We start from the raw sequence: 24,542 nt of genomic DNA, 5'->3' as shown, positions 1-24,542 counted from the left end.
TGCAATAATAAGCGTGGAAAAACAATCTAAATCAATTAATTCATTCGGAAGTATAGTGGCGAATCCTGCAGAAGAAGTGATGGAGTTAATGGTATTAATTATGCAATTAAATTACTAATTACTACACTCAAAGAAAAGGAAATTCTTGGGTACTAGCAAATTATTCCATAAAGTAAACTCTTTTTAGTCCTAAGGGACTTTGTTGCTGAAGGACTATTGTTCTCGTTTAGCGATTTTGCGTTGGTTCATTATAAATGTCCGTTTCACTTTTCAAACTGTTGCCACCAAATGTTAGAGAGTCCTGCATTATATTTGAAGAAATTAAATAAATATTTGAAGAAATCTGCATAAATGTAAGTATATTTCTCGCACTGTGATATAAAACAACGGTACATAGGGCCATCGAATTTTGAATGACGTAATCCTACTGCGAATATGGGCATGTGGAAGCCCAAATTAGAAATTTGGAATTTGTTTTTTATCGATTTCACATTTTGTAAAACTTTAACGAATTTTTGATTAACAACTCAAGTATTTCAAAGCAAGCAATGGCAACGTCGTACGGAAAAAACATTTTTATCTCCAGCGCGTGAGACTGCTTATCGGAAATTCTAAAGGGTATGCTCAAATTAAAACTATTTTGCGATGTTGCTCTTCAACTGAATTTTATCGTTTTATCGAAGAACGTGATATTTAATAAATAAAGGTAACAGGCAAAATGTTAAAAAATCTGATGTGTACACCACATGACTTCCTTGCACAGAATATTAAATTATATGCATTTTTTCTTGCATTTCATTTAAACTTATTGGATTAAATTAAATATACTTCGTCGACAGCGCATAAACCACAATAGAATAAATGAACTCTTTAAAATTCACTATATTTGTTTACCATAGCGACACTCTGGCTCTACGTTCACTTAATAACGTTATATTTTGTCCATATTATAGCTCAGAATGCATATAAATTTGTATCATTTGAAGAATTATCTAATCGTTGCCACATGCTCTATTCAAATACTAAAATAAATCTAAAACGATATATAAAAGAAATTAAGCAAACAAAACAAAAAAGAAACAGTTTTTCGCAGACGATTCAGTATTTCTCATTCAGTTACTCCAGTTCTCACTTTCCGATAAGGCAAAAACACATAAAAACTCAAAATATCTATATTAAAAATTACGAAGTAAATCTGAAACACTTATTTGCTCGAATAAATTCCAGAATGGACTAAGCATAATTTAATTCGTAATATAAAAGGAGGCGTTATCTGTGTTGCTTAGTTTCTCTAGATTGGCAACAAATCCGCTTTTTGTCAAGTTTGAAATGTAAACAAACATGTCCGCCATCGCAAAATCCATTAGGCTTAGCTGCACTTAAACAACTTTTAAACTGTTGATAACTCCACAGATATTGCATATTTAGATTTACTAAAGGCATAAAAACCTTAACCATAAGATAGGAACAGCATAATTCAATCATTTTTTAAAGCAAAAAATGCACAATTTACAAACATATAAAGAAACTGAGCTCACTGAACCGAGTAACAGAGTGGATAAATAAGATATATATATATATATATATATATATATATATATATGTAATAATAAAAGCACAAGGAAAAGCCGGAACACTGTGGATGCGTGATTAGATCCATATTGAAGAAGAATTTTGATTGCGTAGTATTTAAAGAACTTGGCAGTCGAGGCAGTTTTAATTCCATTTTTATTTCCAACTGATATTTGTGGCCACAATCACTTGGCACTCTAGTCGTGCCTTTCCACAGAAGATTTTCATTTTTGATATTGTTGAGATAGAAAGCAAGCCAGCGAAATTACATCTTAGCACAGCACAGAACAAAAGCTGAAGTGCATCGTTATGCAAGATGGAGGCACGCGAAGAGGAAAGTTTTGGTTTACAAGGACAGTTTCAGTTCCCAATGATTACGTCATCAGAGCTGCGCCGATCATAGAGTGATCTAGAAATGACGCAATGCAAAGAAGTTATTACAATTTTAGAATAGAGAGGAAGAATTTATGTTTATAGTTATATTATGATTCTGATTCATATATTTTTATCTTACATATATATATATATAATGTCAAATGATCCTGACCTAATATGAAACCATTTCTATGGCAGTTATCGCTAATGGAAAACATCTGGTATATTTTAGGAGCTACTGAAACATTTGGATGTTTCACAGGGGCCGACATGAATTTGCCTGTTTACGCTGGAGAACTTCAAGTGCCTGCTCTTGGAATGGATGTTCGTGTAGTTGATGAGAATGGTAAGCTTCTGTTCAGTTGGTAAATTCTCTCTCTCTATATATATATACAGTGGCTAAAAGAATTGAGAATACATCGTACTTGTTAAATCTAACTTTCAATATAAATAACACATTACCAAGAAGCGGAAACATGTTTTTATTTTTACTCATAAGATTTGATTTAGTTTAAAGTAAAAATAAAGAACAATCAAAGAAAAAAATTCCTAAAATGAAAACCTTTTCAGAAGCATTTTAAATACAGCAATAAAAATAAATTTTATTGGTGTATTTTATATACACCAATAAAAAAAACCTGTTAACTACCACTATATTTTTTCTACGTGCCTATTATTTTAATCTAATGTTGCGTAATCTTACCTTAAATCTTTTCGCTTTTGTGATGAAGTTTGTTATATGAATTGAAAGCCACACTTTTAAACAGAAAATGGTTCCTCGAAGAGAAAGCAGTATTGGTGTAAGGAATTCATACTAAGGTTGACTAAAAAAGGTAATAGATAAAATTGTTGGTAGGTAATAGATAAAAGGTGAAATAGATCAAATTGTTGATAGAAATCACATGTGTGTCCAGAAAATAATTTTAATATTTTACAATTATTTTACAATTATTTCTAATTAAGTGATTGAAAATAAAGGCGGAAGTGGAAGAAAAGGTACTCTGAGTAATGACCTCCTAAGGAAAATTTTGTAAGATATCAAGATTGATCCTAAAGAAAGTGCAGTCAAACTTGCTGCAGAAACTTCTCAAATTATTGGCAGAAGTGTAAGTGCTGAAACTGTGCGAAATTTAATTAGACAAGCTGGATGTAAAAGTTAGAAAGAAACTATGCATAAGCTTGCAAACTGAGAAAAAGCGTTTGGAGCTTGCAAAAACTCATCAATTGAAGACGAATGAATTTTGGAAGAAAGTTGAATTTACTTTCATCTGTAAATATATTATATTTACTGATGAAAGTAAATTCAACATTTTATGCAGTGACAGTCGTCGCACCATGTGGAGAAAGCCCAACACCGCTTTGCATCCAAACAATTTACGTCCTACAGTTAAACATGCTCCGTCATAGTTTGGAATTGTGTGGCTTCAACTGGGACAGAAAATTTAGTTTTTATAGATGGCATTATTAATCATATGGTTTACTTGGATATATTCAGCAATAATATAAAAGAAAGTGCTAAAAAGTTAGATTTAAATGGAAATTTCACATTCCAGCACTAAAATGACCCTAAACACATGGCAAGTAACGTCAAAGTGTGTTGTCGTTTTTCATTGGAAACAGCAGTTACACACATTAACGCAGTCCCCAGACCTCAATATCATAGAAAACTGTGGGTCACACTCAAAATAGAGGTCTAAAAACACAAAATAAAAAACAAAAGGCACTTCAAGCAAGTGTTGCAAGAAAAATAGGATAAAATATTTTTGTATACGACCAAAAGGTTGGTCGAATAAGTACAACGATGTTCGGAAGAGATTATAAAAGTTAAAGAACATGCAAAAAAATATTGACAATTTTTATGGGACATATCACAAAAATTCCATTGGTGTATTCTTAATTTTTTGAAGCAAGAATTTGCATAAGTTTATTTAAAATGCTTCTGAATTTTTCATTTAAAAATGTTTCGGTTGATTGTTCTTTATTTTCACTTTAAACTAAACAAAACTAAACTATTTGTTATGAGTAAAAATAAAAACGTGCTTACGCTTCTTGGTCATATGCTACTTATGTTGAAAGTTAGGTTTATCAAGTAAGAGTAAGATGTATTCTCAATTGTTCGAGCCACTGTATGTATACTATACACTTTGATACACAAAAGTCCTTACCCGCCTTTACTTTCGCAACCGTTGGTCGTAGCCATATACTTCAAATTACAAAAGTATTTTAAATGACGCGAAGATTTATGTTTTAGCATTTTTTTAAACTTAATGAAATCAGTTTTATAAAAATTAGGAAATCTAACGTCTTACACTTTTCTCCAAGAATCTTTCTTATTAGCTATAAAGCAAGCACAAAAGGTTTCCGCTTAAGCAAATAGTTCTCGTGTGCTTGGTAGTATTCAAGTAACCTAAACTATTATTTTCATTGATGTCGTTTTGTTCCATTGCCTAATCATTGCCGCTGTCAATTACGTTGTTAAAAGACTGTGAGGAAGACATTTTGCTAGAACGAAAAGTAAAACCATGATGATGATTAATTTACTGTTTTGGTGACGATTGTTGGATCCACGTTGAAAATTTTCTAGCAGCATAAGAATTTCAAAAATATTTCTCACCAAACTTTTTACAGCAGAACTTTAGTGTTTTGTAGGTATGGTATAAAATTAATTTTGAATGAGAATCATCGTTATAAACTAGTGTTGTCATTTTGCATAATAATAATAATAATAATAATAATAATAATAATAATAATAATAATAATAATAATAATAATAATAATAATAATAATAAAATGAAAAACATTTAGTTTTAATTATCCTAAAAATTGTTCGAAGAATATTATTGTAGTTTTTAATATGTCGAAACCGAAACTGCTTTTCTTTAAGACATGTCTTGTGGGATAATTCCTTTGTTCTAATGAGCTTAAAACAGAAAAGATTTGCATAATTTATAACAGCATAACGGTATATGAGAGAGCGGATTATATATAATAAGTGGAATTTATAAAAGTGTAATGGTATATAAGGCAGTTGAATATGTAATAAGGGGAATATATAGGAGTATAGCGGTTATATAAGAGAGAAGAATATAGTATAATAAGCGTAATATATAAAAATATAGCGGCATGTAAGAAAGCGGAATATACATATAAAATACAGAATATACTATAAGAGCATAACCGAATGTAAGACAGTGAAATCTATAAGAGTACAACGTTATATAAGATAACGGAATATATAAGAGTATAGAGGTATATAAGGACAAGGGATTTAAATATATAATAAGCGGATTATATTAACTAATGTTTCTGAAGATATCATAAAAAGCTCTTCCTGAATATAACATTTTGACGAGTTTGCAGAGTCATTAGGTTATATCGATTCTGATACGTGAAAACTATGCAATGCCTTCACCGGTACTCGAACTCCGGACCTTCGGAATACGCGTCTTTTATGCTTCCAGTTAATAGACGCGTAGAGAATGACATGTGGAAAGGACGGAGAAAATATCTTATAAACTTAATAAGGACATTTATATACTTCCTAAAAGAATATCAGCAGATTTCACTTGCAATTAATATTTAATAAGGATATACAGTTTAGAATATAATGTGTATAACTGTTTTAATACTTAGGAAATTCCTTTTTTCAGCAGTCATATGAAAAATGTTATTAAAACAGCGTTAATCCAAAACCGGTCTTACTTTTGGTCAATTGTTAAGGTTGCTTTCTGGTGTATTTTAAGTACATAAAATCCTAGATTTATTTCTAAATAAGTGTAAAACGGAAACCCTTATGCGGTATTCACATCAAAATGGAGGGATTTTAATTTATTGTCTTATTTTTACATACATTTTAAAATTTTTTTTAACTAACTTTTAGCTAACCGGTTATTACAAATTTGCTTTTTTGCCTTAAGATTATGTGTATAAGAGTTGAATAACTTTTACGAATTGAAATTATACGAGATTTTTAAACTTTTCTTCCTAGGTCAGACCATAACTGGTAAGAAGGGCGAAATAATATTTACAACGCCATTTCCAGGTTTTCCTCTTTACTTGTGGAAGGATATCAATAATAACCTCATAAAGGAAATATATCTCTCTAAGTATCCAGGTAAAATAACATTTTAAATTCAGTTGTTGAAGTTTAATAGATTTCTCAATGTTGAAATTGATGATTTATGCCTAACAAGCAGTTTTTGAATTTTAAATAATTTGAATGTCCGTCATACATAATATTAGTTTTTCTTCTTAAAAAGAATTTAAGTTTTCCTTTTTTCTAAACATTCCGATGGAAAATGTTATAGAAAGACATGACAAGTAAGACTTTTGTTTTGAATTGGCTGGGCCTTTTATTAATAGCCTTGCGCCACTACAAGGGCTGAAACTGGTGGCCATTTCATTATGGAAGCACTTAATAAGTGGCCACCGTTGTCTCCTATGAAGTGAACAGTTGCAAACATGCCTTTCCCGGGATTTGAATCCGGGACCATCGCTATGACAGTCAGGGTCAGTAACCACCATACCAGCTGGACGGCAAATAAAACTGACTGCAAGAAAACGGACTTTGATTGATGTTGATTTTAGCAGAAGCGCTTTTATTCGACACAGTTATAGCCGATATTCATGAATCGTTGAAAGCACTTGTGTTAGAACAATATCTCTGTCAATTAATACTAGTTTTTATACACTGAACGTTCCCATACTTTGCTCTGAGAAGATAGTCAAACTTGAAGTCGAATCAAGTTGAGCGTCTTCTTATATATTAAAACAAGGTCTGTGTTGTTGTACCTTTATGTTTCCTTAATCAAAGTATATGCTGACATTACTAATCTAAACAATTCAGACTTTACCTGAGGAACAGTCTTATTGTATTTCTATCTCTCCAGCTATCGTGCTATTTGAAAGCCATTTATTTGCACTCTTACTCATAGAACTAAGCGCATCGCCTTCCAAATGGCAAATGTTTTAGAGTACAAAACGTCTAGGAAAGTTTAAAAAGAGCAAACAAATAAAATAATTAATATTTACGAACTGAATCATATATAAAAATTAGATTCCTTCCCGTGGAATATTTTTCAAAAACAAAAATGTTCCAGGACAAATTTTGTTAAGCAAATACATGGTTTCGTCAAATTTCGAAACGCAAATACATGATTTTGACTAATAAAAATTGCAGATTTTGCGTTAAAAATGGATACATATGGCATTAGAATATATTCATTAGTTTTTCGTCTTAGTTTTATGTAACTTCGCTAAATTCTTGATAAGCGAGTTTAGTATCTGCAAAGATGGATATAAAATTAAAAACTATTTATGTGTTATCCTATCACATTTTGAAAGAAATGATAAAGTTTTGGTACCAGCTTTAACGGAGCAACATTCACTTTTTCTAATTTCAAAAGTAAGGTGTGCAATAATCCTTGACCCCCCCCCAAAATGGCGCGTTAATAGTCACGATAGATAACTTGATCTTTGAAAAGGGATAAATAATGGCAATGTATAAAACACATATTTATTTAGTTTTTTAAATGATATATACTGAACTTGTACCTGTTGTCATTCTAACTAAATAAACAGCTGTCTGTACTACTAACTTCCACAAGAGAAATTACCGCAGGTTAATGCCAATAATTCCATTATAAATTCACGTGAACATTATAAAACTTAGCAGCCTTTTTAACAGATTTAAACATCATCCCATCTTTGGAAGCAAGCCTTAGTAGACCGTTAGCTATCGCAGCTTTTGCAGGATTGCTGGAATTCAACCGATGTAAAAGTGCGTAACATTCGATATCTTCATTTCTACTACATAAAAACAGAATTGGAAAAAAAAAAAAAAAAAAAAAAAACTATTATAATATTTAGACAGAAAATTTTATCGGTCACCATAGAAAATTTGAATATCTGATAAGCAAACTTGTTTCAGAAATTATTTTTATGTTACTGCCCGTTCACTTATTGAATGATCATGGAAGGAAGGAATTGAGGTCTTGACGAAGATACCTACAGACATGCACATTCCATGTCCTTAAGAAAGTAAAACCGCTCGTTTGAAGAACTGCAAATAATTCATTGAGGTCTGCATTGACGCCCTAAAAATGGTTAATAGTTCTGGTGTACACAGAAATAATAGTGTCTATCCGCCATAGACAGAAAAACTGAAGACATCCTGGATAACTACAACTGTAGCCTGACCGGAACTAATATTAGAAACTACCGACATTCCATAACAGTACTGCCGGACTTTTGAGACGATAAATAATGCAGAATACTTGTTAGCATTGTTGCCATTGTCATCTAGTAGAGTGTGTTACGACCATCATGAAAGTGCAAATAAAAGAGAGATAGGGTTTTAAAGACGATGCTCATTCGTATCTACATTTATGTCTTCCAAGGTGATGCAGAAGCCTGATGCTGTAGACGATATTGAAGAACACCATATAAAAAAACCTGTTGTTGCTCAACATACTTTAAGCTGAGGCATCAACATGCTTAAATTCTTGAGCTGAAGTACTTCCATAATAGCAATGCGCGCATGAAATCTCATTCAGTGCTCTAAAAGGGCCATTGCAATTTTCTCTACTTTCTATGGATTACATACTCGCATCACTGCAACACGATGTAGTTCTGTGCAATCTGAGTACCAATTTCTTGAACAGAAATCCCATATCTTGCAACCCGAGTACCGATTTCTTGAACATAAATCCCATATCTTGATATGTCATGATTCTCCGGCTATCAGAACTACTGGTGCGGCTGCCGTTTTCTTTCACGACGCACTATTTTAATTCTTCGGTTCACTTAAAAATCTTTCTTTGTTTGTTCTTTTCGTTTCAAAACTCCCAAAATTATAAACGTTTTATCTATACTCATGTGCAAAACTAAGAGAAATTGCCCATTATGTCGAATTTCTGAAAAACTAATGGAGAAATTTTAATGAAATTTGTTATGAATCTACATTTAAAACAGAAAGTGTTGTACCATTCAAAAGTAATTTTATGTACGGATGACTATTAGTGAAAATCATTGTGAAGGGGTGTCCAAAATGCACTTCGTGATATCGAACTGAAAAAGAATATGATATGGGGTATGGTCTCCACTCTTAGCCAGACAGGCAGAGCAGCGTGACGGTATACTCGACAGGAGGCAGTCGAGGAGACCTTCGGGTAGTCGATCCCACTTCTGCAAAAAGGCAATTTTCAACTCTGGGATGGTCCTCTGAGGGGGACGGCGAGATGAAATTGTCCTGCCAAAACATGTTCTGTAGGGTAAGGTCATGAGATCTGGTTGGCTAATCCATGCGGCGAATATCCTCACTTCCCACGTAATCGTCGACCAGCTGAACCCAATGTAGACGATTATTGTCATCCATTAACAGGAACCTAGGACCAACTGTGCGCCTGAAAACTCGAACATAAGACTCTATCTTCCCTATATCTCATAGTTAGAGTTTGGAACGAGCTTAGCCTCGAGCTTGATACTCGATAAATTTTGGTCATTTTCGAGTACTCGATACTCGAATCAACGCCCGACCGGCTTTCGAGCTTTGTACATACAAAATGTTTTACGTTCTATATTTTATTTTTAATTTATTTGTTAACATATTACTTAAGAATTCTAGAAGACATTTTATTGGTGTCATAAAACTGCTCCTTTTTAAATACATAAAAACTAAAACTTTTTTAATTGTATTAGGGATAAGTAAAGCTAAAGAATAAAAGGATTATAAATATAAACAGTAAAATAATGCTTTTATCAGTACTTTTACCTGAACAGTGTTGAAACTTATTTTGGTAAAGAGATGAATTTGTTGCCTCCTACAGTATATACAGTACAGTACATAAAAATGCAAGGATTTTTAATCTTTACCGATAGAAACAATATACTTTTAATTTTAAGTAGTAACGTGTATGTAATATTAAACAATGATTTTCTTAGTATCATTAAAAAAACAAAATTACAAATTGTTGAACATTGAAAAGGCCGTGTTTCGCAAAACAAACATTTATTACAGAGTAATACGCAAACAAATACACACAGAGACATGATCAGAAATACAGAGATACAAGCAGATCATGTTTTAATAAATCATAAACAAATAGAACGGGATTAAGCTTCGGAATACTTCGGACCTGACAGAAAGCTAATGCATCGGACGTGACAGAAAACTATACTTCCTTTTAACCAACAAGAATGCGATTACTAATATCGCAACACAAATTTAGTCGAAATTTTAACAATATTTCGCTAAAAATGGTTAATATTATTGGAGGTACAGCCGTGAATACAGGCATATTCTAGAATAGTATTTTCTATTTTTTTCTAGAATTAATAGTAATCATGCCGAAAAACAAAAGATCAACCGTTTGGAGTCATTTCGCCAAGGCAGACCAAAATTATGCAGGCTGCAGTGAATGCAATAAAAAAATTTCCATTTTAAATGGAAATACGTCAACAATGCGTCGTCATCTAAGCAGCGTTCGTAACATTGACGTTGACAAAGCAAAGGTACCAGCTAAAAACACAAAAACTTTGGATAATTTCGAATCAAAACATCAATTGAAGAGATTGTTGCAAAAATGGCTGCAGTAGATGGTTTATCAATTCGTCAAATCACTCAGTCAGAGTTTATTCGACAAACATTGGCCTTAAGGCATATGAAGCTTCCAGCCAACGAAAAATCTGTAATGGCTCTTGTTCATAACCATATGGAAACTGTGAAACAAAAAAAAAATGATATTAAAAAAGATATTGCCTAATCAAAGAAATTCTCCATTACCATGGATGAATGGACCAGCATCGGTAACCGGAGATTCCTGAATGTAAATCTGCATACTTTCTTCCAAAAAAGCATCAATCTTGGACTGGTAAGAATTTTTGGAAGTTGCGATGCAAAAAAAAAAAAAAAAAAAAAAAACTTGTAGAAGAGCACCTTGAATATTTCGGCCTATCATTTAAGCACGATATTGTATTGTACTGGGGATGGAGCAAGTGTTATGATCAAGTTCGGAAAAGACTCACCTGCTTTTTATCAGACATATCCTGCGCATACCTTGCATTTGGCTGTTACAAAATCCTTTTATAGAGAAAAATCAGGGACAGAGGAAAGTTCATTAGAGACTGATGATTTTAATGATGTTGATAATGGTTTCAGCATTAATGAAACTGAATTACAGAATGAATCGTTCAAGGAAAACATAAATATTGTGAGACAAGTCGTAATTGTTTTCAAAAATTCTATTGTGCGTTCAGATTTGTTCAAGTCTAAAAATTGAGAAAAATCACAGATAGAGCAACAACTCTCTCTGAATTGTAAAACCAAATGGAATTCAATGCTGAAATTGCTTGAAACATTTGTAAAATTGTATGACGTTACAAAGGATGTACTCATTGAACTTGGATTTGAACGTCTTTTAACAAATTTAAACCTGGAAATAATAAAATCGATAGTCTTGGCGTTAAAACCAATTGAAGTGGCAGATAACGCTATGAGTGAAAAACAAGCCACTGTACGAACAGCATATATTTCTATCAATTTTATGCGAGAGAAGTTAACTGAACAAGAATCTGAAATAAGTAGTTCTCTTTCTGAGAATATCGATTTTTACATCAATAGCAGGATCAACAAAAACATCATAGATTTGATGAATTCACTAAACAACTTAAAATAAAACGCCATCAAAAGCTTCTATAGAACTAGCAGCTGCTTTGATAAAGCATTTATTTCCGTCACCAGATTCATCACCAAATTCATCAAATGAAAAATCAAGCAGTGAAGCAGAAACAAATACCAAAGTTGGTGCTTCTGCCCTTTGAAGAGAGAAGCAGAAACAGCTACCAAAGTTGGTGCTTCTCTTGAAGAACAACTTAGAGTACTATTAGAAGCTCCAACTGGCAAATTACCGGAAGGTGACCGCTTTAAAAAAATCAAGTTAAGAACTTACTTTGCCAAAAAGTAATGATGAATTGATTGTAAATTTAAAGCGGTTACTTGAAGCTATTTACAGTATAAAACCAACGTCGATTAATTCTGAGAGGGCGTTTTCCGTGGCCAACAATTTTTGCACCAAAATTAGTTTGAAGCTATCAGATTAATCACTAGATGCACTGGTGTTTTTAAAATATTTTTGCATTAATATAAATGCATAAATAAATGTATAAGTAAAGAAAAAGTTTCTTTTAAATTTCTAAAAAATATTTTAATTATAAGTCTATTATAAGTCTTTTGGTAATGCAAGTATGTCAACTTCAAATGCTCGAAAGCCCGAAAAAACAATCAAGCTCGAGCTCGAGTTTAACCGAGCTTCAAATCATCGAGCTTTATCAAGCCCTACTCATAGTAGTGAGGGAGCCTTAATCTCATATTAGCACATACAGGATTGTGCAGCTGTCCAACATAGTGTCTGAACTAACTCTTACACTTCCAACGCTGCACTGATCTTTTCCTTGATGAGGGAAGGGTCATATCGTGTTCCAGATTCTCTCCAGATACAGGAATGCCGAGAATAAGTGTCCAGACTGAATCTAAACTCCTCTACAAAAAGCACAGTGTTTCATTGAAGTCTGGTCCAAGGCACATGTTATCTGCACTATGCTAAGCGTGCTCGTTTATGGTCTGGATTAAACGGAACGCAAACAGCGGGTCTTCTGGCGATACAGCCCGATCTCATGTAGTCTTTCGTCAACTATAGACCATGATTCAATATATAGCTCATGTGAGAGCTTTGAAACTGTACCAGTGCTGTGTCGCCTCGCTGAAAGTGCCAAGTAACGATTCTCATTCGCTGTTGTAGACCTTGGTTGATCTACGCCAGGTCTTCTCGATATGAATCCAGTGTCCTGAATATGTTTACACAAACTGCAGATATTACATTGAGCTCCGTAGTCACCTGCGCTTGTTATTGGCCTTATTCTACATCTTCTGGCATCCGTACGTTTGTGAATACTCATTTTGCCTGATATTTTATAAAATTTACCTACCTGTTGTGAGAAACACGGCAAATGTCGTGGAAGAATGCGTGAGCAAAAATCGCCGAAAAACTCTCATGCACTTTTACACCTCCACAATCACAGCTCCGCAGACACACTTGTGTACGCTTACACGTTCGACTCTTAATATTAGTATAATTCTTTGGCGGCATAATTTTAGTTTAATATCTTTCGTTTAATAGACATAATTTGCAAATTCTCTTAATTTTGTGCACGGGTATATCTTGCACGGTTTCCAGTTCTGAAATGAATGATTTTTTTAACCAGTTTAAGTCATAACCCAGTCAGTTTTAAACCAGTTTAAGTCATAACCCAGTCAGTTTTAAACCAATTTAAGTCATAACCCAGTCACAATTTCATCAAGAATATTTTTATATTATAAAGCTTTCCTTAGTATTCCCTTTCTAGGATAAATGTTAAATGCAGGATAAATGTCTCTTGCAGACGGCTCTCGTTAAAATGTAAATTTTCTATATATCTGCTAACCGTTACCAACCGACTAAAACTATCATAATTAGTAAGCCTATCGATTTGGTTTCTTTCTAAAATTTATATCGTAGGTCTGTGACCAGTATTCTCAATGTCCCCAATGAGAATTTCGTACAAATTACTTTTTTACATGTTAATTGATCATCTAAATGTTCCAGGCAGGAAAGCAAAATAAAAAGGATTATTAATACAAAATTAGAAGCAGGCTGTCTCCTTCCTTCCCAAAAATTCTTTATTCTGCCTAGGATTTTGGAATTCAGTCCTTCCTATCATAGAATGAATATTCTCTTTTCTTTCAGGTGCCTGGTGTCAGCATGATGAAGGTTGGATAAATCCAGAAACGAAGGGACTGCTCGTGATTGGAAGAAGGTGAATCCTATGTTTATAATATCGCTTGATGCAACACAAAAGTTTTAATTAATTGTTTCGATTTAGAGGTGAATTCTACTCAGTTTGAATTCGTCTGTTTAACCTAAACATAATTGTTAGAGTTAAGTAAACTGAAATATTTGACGTGAAGTATTAAGTTTCAAAGAAAGTTAAAATTCACTCAAGGTAATAATGTTAGCGATTTTATTTCATTTTAAATATATGTTAAACTGATTTAAAAGCAATTTTTTTAGAAAACATTAAGTGCCTCCATTTTAAAACTGACATAAATGTTCAATTTAAATTATATTTTTGAAATTCTAAATGCAGTAATTACACATTTTAAAGTGGTATTGAGATTTAAGTTTTATTTTGAATTGATATTTTTCCTCTTTTCGCAGCTTAATAGCTGTTAGTTTTAGCAAATTTAAACTTTGTTTTCCCCAATTGTATTGCATATGTTGTCTGCAATATGAGAGTCATTAGTTAATCTAATTTATCTTAGTTTTTATTTGCTTTGAAAAATGATAATAATAGTATCTGTTTTATGAATGATTGGTTTCATTCCTTAATAAAGATGAAGTTTTTAATGATTACAGGAGTTTTTACACTTTTGTTTTTGCTATTTATCATACTCTCAGTGCAAAAATGTAAATTATCTGACTTAATGCTACATTCTTTATTAAAAGAAAATATAAAAAAAACATAATCTATTAATCTGATTACACGCGTCGTAATTCTTACATTTACTTTATCTTAGGTATTAATTTTTTTCAGTGATGAAATTCTGGTACAAAATGGAGACCGGTTTGCCCCTGCCGATGTTTATTTTGCCAGTAAGTGTGCATTTTTCTAAACAAAGATAATAGTTTTTGCTTTTAAATTCGGTTGCTAAGATTGAAAATGAAAATTTCAAACAGAAAACATTTATTTTAGGTACTGTAATGATCTTATACTTCTAAATCACCCTTTCCTACACGAAATCTTAAACATAAAAAAAGGATTTCACCATTTTGAAATAAAGCCCTTAAACATGTGTCATTTGTGTTCTGCTGCTAGTCATTTCATGTGAAAAAAGTATGATTTGGTTTCAGTTTCGTAACCTAAGAAGAAAGTGTTTCTTTTAATAGTTTTGTCTTCAACGGGTATAATAAATGAAGTCGGAAATCAAATTTCAAATTTCTTGGGTCTACGTTATAATGGGCAGCAAACTTACTAAACAGCAAAATATGCAATACGAGAAAAAAGAATAATGCAGATTTATTCCTCTCGGAAATGCTGGGAAAATGCAGCTTAAGAACAATAAAAATGCAGATTTGGCAAGACGGATAGTATTTCCAAAGCTTCTGTGATAAAAAAGTGCCAAATATTGCTGCAGAAAGGTTGCTTTGAAGAAGAAGGTTTCCACTTTTTATATGACTGTTCGATTTTGGAAGAAATGAGACGAATACTCTTTGCGAAACCATTGACAATTATATTGATCAAAATGTAACTTTTCGTTCAGATTCTTGCTTCAAAGAACCTATGATATTTGTTGCAGAAAATGCATGCAACGTAAATGTTAGCTTATAAAACTTATCTATGAGTAATTACACCTTCCTTTACACCGGGGAGCTCTGTTGCATTATGTGAACCCTATTTCAGTTTTTATTATGCATATATTAGTCATATCATACATTTATATTACTTTGTTCTACCGTCCCTCTGTATATTTCTCTTCATAACTGGGGCGGAGATGGACAGTTAGTGTGATGGGTCAGGTAGTATCTGTACAGCAAATGGTGAAATTTTTGTGTCCCAACCTCCTGTTGCTAAACTTATACTACAATATTTCCGATTATACGTAACACAAATAATTATATAAATGATCCCGTTTCGGCCTATAGTACTTTTTCACAGTGCGAGAAACAAAAACATATTCATGAAAATTCTTCATTATTTAATTTCTGAAAATACAACGCAGGGCTATAATATTTGGTGGCAACAATTTGAAAAGTTAAACGCCGTTTTATATAGTGGACGACCAGATGTATTAAATTGACCTTAAAAGGAAAATGGAATAGATAACTTTCACCCCTTTCGCAGAGACTACTGAGAACTGCTAGAAAAACTGAGAAAAGTTGTATATGTACATTAAGAAACTGGATTAATGTATATAATATGAAATTAAATAATTTTTTTGATGTTTAATGCAACATCTCTATAAATCATTTTGAACTTATGTAAACCGATCTTTAAACTTCAGTAATGAAAGATTCCTTAAACTTTCTCAAATTGTACACGATAATACACGGTAATTAATATACAATTCGAAAAAACTTTTTTTTTTGCACGTCAGGTTTCTGAAGTTCTTACAGTACATGTAGTACATCAAACAGTTTTCCTAACAAAGTTTAAGCATTAAATTATATCTTTGGGTATTTAATCTTAACTGTATTTCAAGTTGGCGTGTGAATGAATATCTGAATGCCTATATCGTTTTGCCTTAATTGTTTGTTATGAGTTTATTTACTTACAGTACACGGAATGGAAGAGATCATGGATTATATATGTGTAAACCAAAGCAAAGAAGATGGCGAATGCAGAGCGGTCCTATTTGTCAAGTTGAAGCCAGGTTTCATGTTCACTCCTGAGCTCAGGAAAGAGATAGCCCTCACCATCGAAAAAGAATTGTGGGAAGACTGCGTACCTCAGGTCATATTAGAAGTCCCCGACATTCCCGTAAGTGAAAATAAAAATGAAAATTTAATCTTCAGATAAAATTAAGTAACCGAAAGTTACTTCATTACAGGGAATTAGGAAAAAGATTTCCATAGTAAGATTCCAGAAAGCAAATGATCTTCTTTTTTTTAAATTAGTTTTTATCCCATCTAATTTTAAATGAAAAATTGATTTTCATATGTTTACAAATTATTTGTATTAGATGAAACTAGTGCATAATTATATAAACGTTTACAGCAGACTGGAAAGGTACATATTTAGTCTTTATTTACACACTTTTGAAAGACACAAAATTTGTTGTTCCTTAAACAATCTATTCGGAAAAATATCTTAAACTTTCATTTATTTTCTTATGTATTCTTCTTCCATTTCACTGTAAACATTTTTCTCCAACAAAATAACTTCCTCAAACTAACTTTTACAGAAGTGCAATGAACTGTTGAATTAGTAGAAATCATCGAATTTTGTTTTCTCCTCTTTTTCTTCATTCTTATTTGACGTACGCTCTTTTTGGGGGAAAAAAAGCCCCACCATGCAGAAAGTGACTGTTTTTATTGAAATTAAATACGCTTAAAGCTCATATACAGGTAAATAAATAATTAAAAATTCAAGGCCATTACACCATCAGTAGCTAGCATTTGCACATTGAATGCTCGGATTAGTAATTTGTGAACCCCCTAACGGCGATTCGTATTTGTATGCCTTTTGTTCTTATCACAGTTTGTTTCAGATAAACTGTTGTTACAGCTCTTCGAAACTCCTTCAAGTTTAGAGCTTCATTTTTGTTCAGAGTTTTGTGAATTATCCAGGCGTTTACCATAGTCATATCCAGAGAACGTATAAAAAGTGGCCAGTACCACATTTTGCCACGAATTTTAATGGAATAAAGTCCAGCCAACCAGTCATGGTGATCCACACCGCCCATATGTTTGTTGTAAGAATTTATCAAATTTGACATCTTCACGGTGTCCTCTCACTCGTCTCTTCACATCAAAGAATTCTTCTAAAGTGCTGAAATTAGTAGCAACATTTACAGTACTATTATCCTTCTATCGCCCCAGGAAAATCTCAGATTTCTCGTCAAATGCAAAATCAGACGTGCATCTTTCTTTCTTCTGCACAGACTTAGATTCTTCTAAGATTCGTTCTTCTTAGATTCGTGGTTTATCCGATTTTCTCGTATGGTAGCTCCTGTAGCTCGAAAACCCTGTTCACCAAGACTTTTCAAAAAATCAATGCTAGTAAAAACGTTATCAAAATATAAAGTGTAGCTTGAAGGATTCGCAATATTCTCTATTAGTTTCATCACAACCCGAGTACCAAGAGGAGTATCATTTCTTGCATCAGATTCTTTACCACAATTAGAGAAAAAATTGTAATAATATCCCTTGCTCCCACAGAGAGCCCAAAGTTTATATCCAAAACGTATAGGCTTACAAACGTTTGGAAGCGGTGTCGTGACATGGCATTTTTCTTTTTCACCAGGGTAATGCCAATGACTTCAGCATCTGACCAGTAGTCACGTTCGCAGGTATTTAAATGATAACCAGTTAGAAGCAAAATTCCGATAAAAACACGTATTTCGTTAGCAGTGGTCAAGAAATCGTGATCGTTTTTTACATCTGTTGCATATCGCACAGTTTCTTTTACAATGAGATAGTAGACTTCACTGGAATAAAACTGCTCAAAAAGCTCTGATGGAGTTTTATCTTTCAATGCAGTTTCCATCTGATTGAGCAAGTCACTTGCAATTGATTCATCCTCAGTTTTCCCTTTTGTATATCGTGGTGATTTATTCTTTATCCAAGATGACTGGTGTCATTTAGCGTTTTTTCTACTCTTTGTTGTGGAAATACTAGACGGTTCAGGCTGGAAACTATCACCAGTTATAACCTTCAGAGACCCAGGAATATCGTTTACAATAATCTCACCAGTATTTACTTCAATCTCATCCCCTTCATCTTCGTCAGTTAGTTCACTGGTAACACAGCAATTTGAACGTCGCTCTCATCTGAATCTAAACTATTGAATAGTTCTAATGCTTCCTCTAACTTCAGAAACCTTTGCACTGATATAACGCAGAAGGGGTGGAACACTAGAATTTTTTTACTCTTATTTATAAAGAGAGAAAGAACGCATCAATTGCATACTTATCGTCCCATTGTCCTATTTAGAGGACAGTTAAAAAACAATGCGCTAAAACTCACCTAATCACAATATAGCTTTCATCAATCACCAGAATGATAAGGAAAGAGTACTTTCACATAAAAAATGCCCAGCCGAGTGTCCAAAGTAAACTGAAAACGAATTCTACAACCACAAAGAGATAATACAAACCACGCCCACTAATGCGATGAATAATCAAAATGTCCAGAGAAAGGGGGAGGGGGCGAGACATATAATTCACCCTAGCAGATGCTAATACATATCCCTACATATTCCAGCTGGCAAAATATTCGCACCAAGCAAATACTGATTTCTACATGCTATTTTTCAGCTGTCCTTTAAATAGGACAGTGGGATAAAATGGGTTAAAAATAAAATTCAAAATTTCCTTTGAAACATGCACAAATTTGTGGAATAATCATACGTTCCTTAGCTCGTACAACCGCCAACATATTGATGCGCTATGTTTATCATTTTTAGAAAGTGTTTCTATAAATGTGGACACAAAACATACCTATTACGCTGGATTTCATAGTTATTTTTATGCAGGTTAATTCTATTTTTGACTATATACATATAGACTAGCATATATATATGTATGTTGCACTCATATTTGACTTTAAAATTTGTTTAATACTATTAGTCAAACAACAACTCCATTCCTTGTTGAAATCAGATGAAAATTTTATATGTTCTTTGTGTTTTAAAAGAAAACATCGCTCACTAATTGTAAAGATGTATTTAAAAATGCAACATGATTCTCAAGAAAGTAAAATTTATATATCTATGTGTGTAAGTGTATTTGTACAAGTGTGTTTTGTATAAGTGTGTTTTGTGTAAGTGAGTTTAAAACTGTTTATGCAAAAGCATTTCAAATCTTATTGAGCTTTTAACAGTAGTTCCTCAGAGATGTTAGAGGAATGTTCATGAGAAATACATCTACTGAAAGTGGTAAACACGTTACACGACATTGTTTTAGTGCGTAGAAATAGCCGTTTTGTTAATATCTTTCTAAAGAGAGTTTAATGCGGAAGTAATCTATTACGAAAAAAACATGTGATGATTTTACTATCAATAACTGATAACCACAAAAGTTAGAAGCAGTTATGAAGACAGTATTTTTAATGAGGGATAATTTAAAAGTTAAGAAGATGAAAATCATATCATTCTGTTTTCAGTTTTTGAAAAGGGTCAGTGGCAGTTTTAATACTTTTAAGAAAATTACTATTATTCTTAATAGAAGTATAAAAATTACTTCTAACTATAATTTTAGTAAATTAAGTCAGTCACTGAGCATCATATTTTAACCCCTAATAAGAAATGAATCAAAACTGTAAAAATGACTTCCACATCGAAATGAATAAAAGCAAGTGAGAGCTTTTAAGTCAGCTTGAGCAACAAAATGTACAAATCGCTTTGTTAAGAAATCATTAAGGCCAAACCTGCCTTGGACAAGAGTGAATAGGAATTGCTTTGCTTAAAGCTAAAGAAACAACTCTAAAACACCAAGCTCAAATTTATAAACATCGAAAAGTTAAGTCATTTATTTTCTTGTTCCTTGTTCATTGAAGCTCATCATCTCAAATGGCAAAGCGAAAACTTGGATCATTTCATCAGCCCTCTGCAAGCAAAGGTTCATTGCAAAAACATAACAACCCTATCCCGGAGGAGATTCAATCAGTTCCAAGTTTCCAAAAAGTATTATCTATTTTAAACGATTTCTATATAGTTTCTACCAATGAGATATAAATTCGCTTCTACTAGAACTCCGATACATTTATTTGGATAGGCCAGTGCAGCCTTTTTTTTTTTTTTTTTTTTTTTTTAAATAAAATTGTCGTTGCCCTATTTTACCCAGTACTTGCCAATAATTAATATACCAGAATTTAGAAAACATTTTAAACACATCTTTTTAGTTCCATATATCTACAAATATCTACAAATATGTGCATACCCTAAACTGAATCTGCTAATCGGTGGCAGGGTTCGGGCGTTACCATCTACTTTCACTTATCACCTGTCAAGAGTTTCAGAAATATTTTTGCAATATCGAACTCGACTTCAGCAGAACGTGCTGGCAATAGTTTTATTAGGGATTATAGAGGCGACATCCGAGTATTAAACATAGCTTGAAGAAGCCTAGGTATGGCATTTTAACAGAAAAATCCTTTTTTCAAAATCTGCGGATTACTCTAATAGGAAGCCAAGCAATTAACTTTAATAAAAATAGTATTCTAAAAAGACGTCCTAGATTATTTTTCAAATACTAGTTTCAGAACGCACTAAGGTTTGGCACAGTATCTGCGGATTATACGTTTACTTTCTGGTGCCACAGAGAAAAATTAAAATGGAAAGCTAAGCGATGCATGAAAAATATATTTTGAATATAGGATACTGAATAACGAGGTATGAAGTTATTTTCAGGATATTTTATATAACAGTGCAGATTATCAATTGATTATGAATAATTAAAGATAATTACGTAATGAATAGTTTCCTTTGGGAAGCATATCACGGCAAAGTCAACTAAGAATTCCGAAATTTCATCTTCTTGAGCGTAAAATATATGATTCTAACTAACCTCATTCTCATTTGCTATTTGTACAATGTGTTAATGATGAGAATATACAAAAGTAGTTTTTACCTTAATGTTAGCCAAGCTTCCGAAAGATTTCAAAAAGCCTTTTCTTTTCGTTTCTGGAGTAAACCGAATTATCATATTTTCGCTTTCTTCAGAATGTTTTAGTTTGTAAACATTAGGAATGTAGGAATTTTTTTAATGTAGGAACTGTAACTGGAACCGAGTAAGATAATTGTAAAAGCGCCATCTAAATGAGTGCGCAATGAGACGAAAGCTAAACGACGGCAAGAAAAGACGTATCCAAAATGTTTTGATGATTGTTCCATTTCCTTTCATTCTAATGTAAATAAATGCATGTTGCATTAGTATTACTTCATGTATTATAATAATGCTTATTCATCATCAACCTTTATGTTCTGATACTCGTCTGAATAACAAATAGTTTCGATTACAGTTATAAGGATTACAGTTGCAGGAAACCGAAATAAATAGAAAACACAATTCTTTTATTTTTTCATTGTATTGTTCCGAGAAGAATTTAAAGACAGTTCTCATAATTTTCCATTTTGGATATCTTTACTATGCTTCATTGCTAAGTTTTTTTTTTTTTTTTTTTGCAAAAGGTGATAGCTGCTATATTATATAATTTGACTTAAATTTGAAACATTTTAATCAGAAAATTGAAAGATTTCTAATTTCCATTATTCATAGATGTAAAAACATATGCTATGTAAGCATAAGAGTGTGAATACGGATTTCTATTGTGATGAGAGCACCCATCACGTTATGAACGCAATTCTCATTACTGACAAGAAATTAGCTAAAGCTAGTTAGTTAATATTATAATTCTGTGATATAAAATTAACCTATTAAATTAATTAGTTTGGATATGATTTACATTTTTTATGATTGTTTGCATACTTCATCAAAAAATTTTCAGCATTACGTTACCATTTTTTGAAACTACATTCTTTCTTTTCAGTATAATATGAATAACAAGAGACTAGAAAGTGTTATTCGGAAGATCGTAGCAACCAATCACATTCCGCAAGTGAATAATGTGAAGAATCCTGAATGCTTAAAATACTTTTGTGACAGACCGGAGCTACGCAACTGGGATTGACGTCTGGTGTTCTGCAATGATATCCAATGAAAGCCCTGTACTCTGTACTTTTAATATATCGCAATATATTGTGATAATTTGAAGGCGTATTAATACTAGCGGCTTTCAATACACCTTTTTATAGGGTTAATGCATTACTTTCAAAATGCGTACTCTATTTACGAAAATATCTTTCTCCTAAATGCTACTAAAACGCATATGTCATTCTTAAAAATTGCTTTATTTTATTTATTAAAATAATGCATAAATTTTATTATTAAATTTATGAAAATATTTTTACAGTATATTTGTTCTTTTAAGCTTTAGTTATTTATGCATACTCAAGTAAGAACTCATTTTCAAAAATTTAGAATGAGCAATAAAGAAGCTAAAAGGAAATTTATTATGAGCGCTTTATATTATAATTATTACGTAATATTATAGCGATTAGCTGTGATATTATAGCAGATTTGCTTTATAGCGAAGACTTTGCTTCTTAAAATGGAACATTGCATACATACATCAAGGTGGTATTTAATATAATATATATCATTTTAAAGTCCAAACTAAATTTTAATATTTCACTGCTGCCATCTATGGTCCATAGCTCGAACTAAAAGGCTGACAGTTAGTCAAAACCAATCACTGCGACACTGCTGCCATCTATGTACGTTAATACGAACTCTTTTACACATCTTAAAGTATCATCTACAAATAAGGTCAATGCTTAATCTTGGTGCATAAAGTTATTACCTACAATCATTAATTTAAAAATAAGGAGAGCTTAATTTTTTCTAACACATTAAAAGAAAAAGATTTAAATATTCGACAAAAACTTTAGTTACTTTGATTTTACGCATTGGAACATAAATTCCCCCCATGCTAAAAAGTATATAGCTTTTTTGCAGGTTAAACTAAGAAATTTAAAAAAAAAAAAAAAAAAAAAAAACCTCTGCACAGCCTATTGAGCCTCTCATTATTGTTTGCTTCTTGCATTTCTGACCGGTATCATTATGATATTAGGAAAATCATTTACTAATTACAATAGAGTAAATATTGTTAAATTTATAAACACAATAAACAAATTTGACTTAATACTCCGAATAATGATTATTAGGAGTTAAAGCAGTAAGCGTTATATTACGCTGATTCTTGCTGCTTTAACTCCTCAAATAACTACAAACAAGGTTCAGAATTATTCAGATACTATTATTTCTATAAATTATTAAGCTATAAACTGTTTTAAATAGCATACTTTTTTGCTTTTACTATAATAATGCAATCACATTTCGAGGCCACGAGTTTGATCAATGTTGTGATAACGTAAAATAGCACGAAGGAAAAAAAGTAATAGAAAAATCAGACATTTCTAAATTTAGTATGCTACATGCTTCCATCAAATAAATTGTTCCATTTTTACGTCATCACCGTGGTTCTTACTCAAAGCAGTCAAATCATCTCCATAAAAGTAGGCAGATGTACATTTTTTTGTTCTTCCTGAAGACCTAATGCAGTCTTTATAGTGTCTATGAGAAGCATTTTACTCGGATTTCTATTGGTATCTTAAAGAAAATTCATGCGTTTCAGAGAGTATTGAAGGTATGTTTCCTTTCCGACTAACCCAAAAAAGAAAAGGTAAAGAGAACAAAAAGTACGTTTCGTGTTCAGTTTGTATAATAACGAATTATATCAAAACGTTCTAAACATTAAAGATAAAGCGTACTCTAAATTTTAAATTTCATAACGATGTTGCTAAAGACAAAAGTTTTCTGAAGGCAGAAGAGTTATAGATATGCAAGAAGAAAGTTTTTAAATTGAAAAAAAGGTATGAGGTATAAATAAATGTGTAAACGAAGGATTTTGAAATGATGTATAAAAAATTTAAAGAATTTTTATTTAAATTTAGTAAATGAAAATACCAATAAATTCTTTAATGACAAAAAAAAAAAAAAAAAAAAAAAAAAAAAAAAAAATCAGATCCGTGTTCTCAGGATCCATTAAGGACACTTGAAAAAACATTTTCTTCTCTAGAGTTTTATACCTTCCTTTCATATATGAAAATATGTTTCACTTTGTTCGTATTACTCCAAACAGCAAATGTACTTTGCTTATCCACGGTGCAGACAAAGGCGTAGAAATATTATTTCCAGATCTCCGCAGACATGTCATAAACAG

At 32.2% G+C, this 24,542-nt stretch overlaps 1 protein-coding gene across 1 annotated transcript in view; it reads left to right on the top strand.

The window, feature by feature from the left end:
• LOC118192377 (acetoacetyl-CoA synthetase-like) overlaps positions 1-22,663 on the top strand; it is a 59,091-nt gene extending 36,428 nt beyond the window's left edge. Inside the window, exons 13-18 of the mRNA XM_085819855.1 lie at positions 2,180-2,293; positions 5,936-6,061; positions 13,728-13,797; positions 14,575-14,633; positions 16,316-16,518; positions 22,248-22,663. Coding sequence (XP_085675981.1) covers positions 2,180-2,293; positions 5,936-6,061; positions 13,728-13,797; positions 14,575-14,633; positions 16,316-16,518; positions 22,248-22,388 — 713 coding nt within the window. The 3' untranslated portion in view covers positions 22,389-22,663. The remainder of the gene's footprint in view (positions 1-2,179; positions 2,294-5,935; positions 6,062-13,727; positions 13,798-14,574; positions 14,634-16,315; positions 16,519-22,247) is intronic.
• The last annotated feature ends 1,879 nt before the right edge of the window (positions 22,664-24,542 follow it).

This window comes from Stegodyphus dumicola, chromosome 7 (genome assembly GCF_044657685.1).
Source record: "Stegodyphus dumicola isolate Sdum_Otavi_A_Nest chromosome 7, ASM4465768v1".
Taxonomy (NCBI): domain Eukaryota; kingdom Metazoa; phylum Arthropoda; class Arachnida; order Araneae; family Eresidae; genus Stegodyphus; species Stegodyphus dumicola.
The sequence above is the reverse complement of the archived record's forward strand: the minus strand, read 5'-3'. Positions and strand labels throughout refer to the sequence as shown.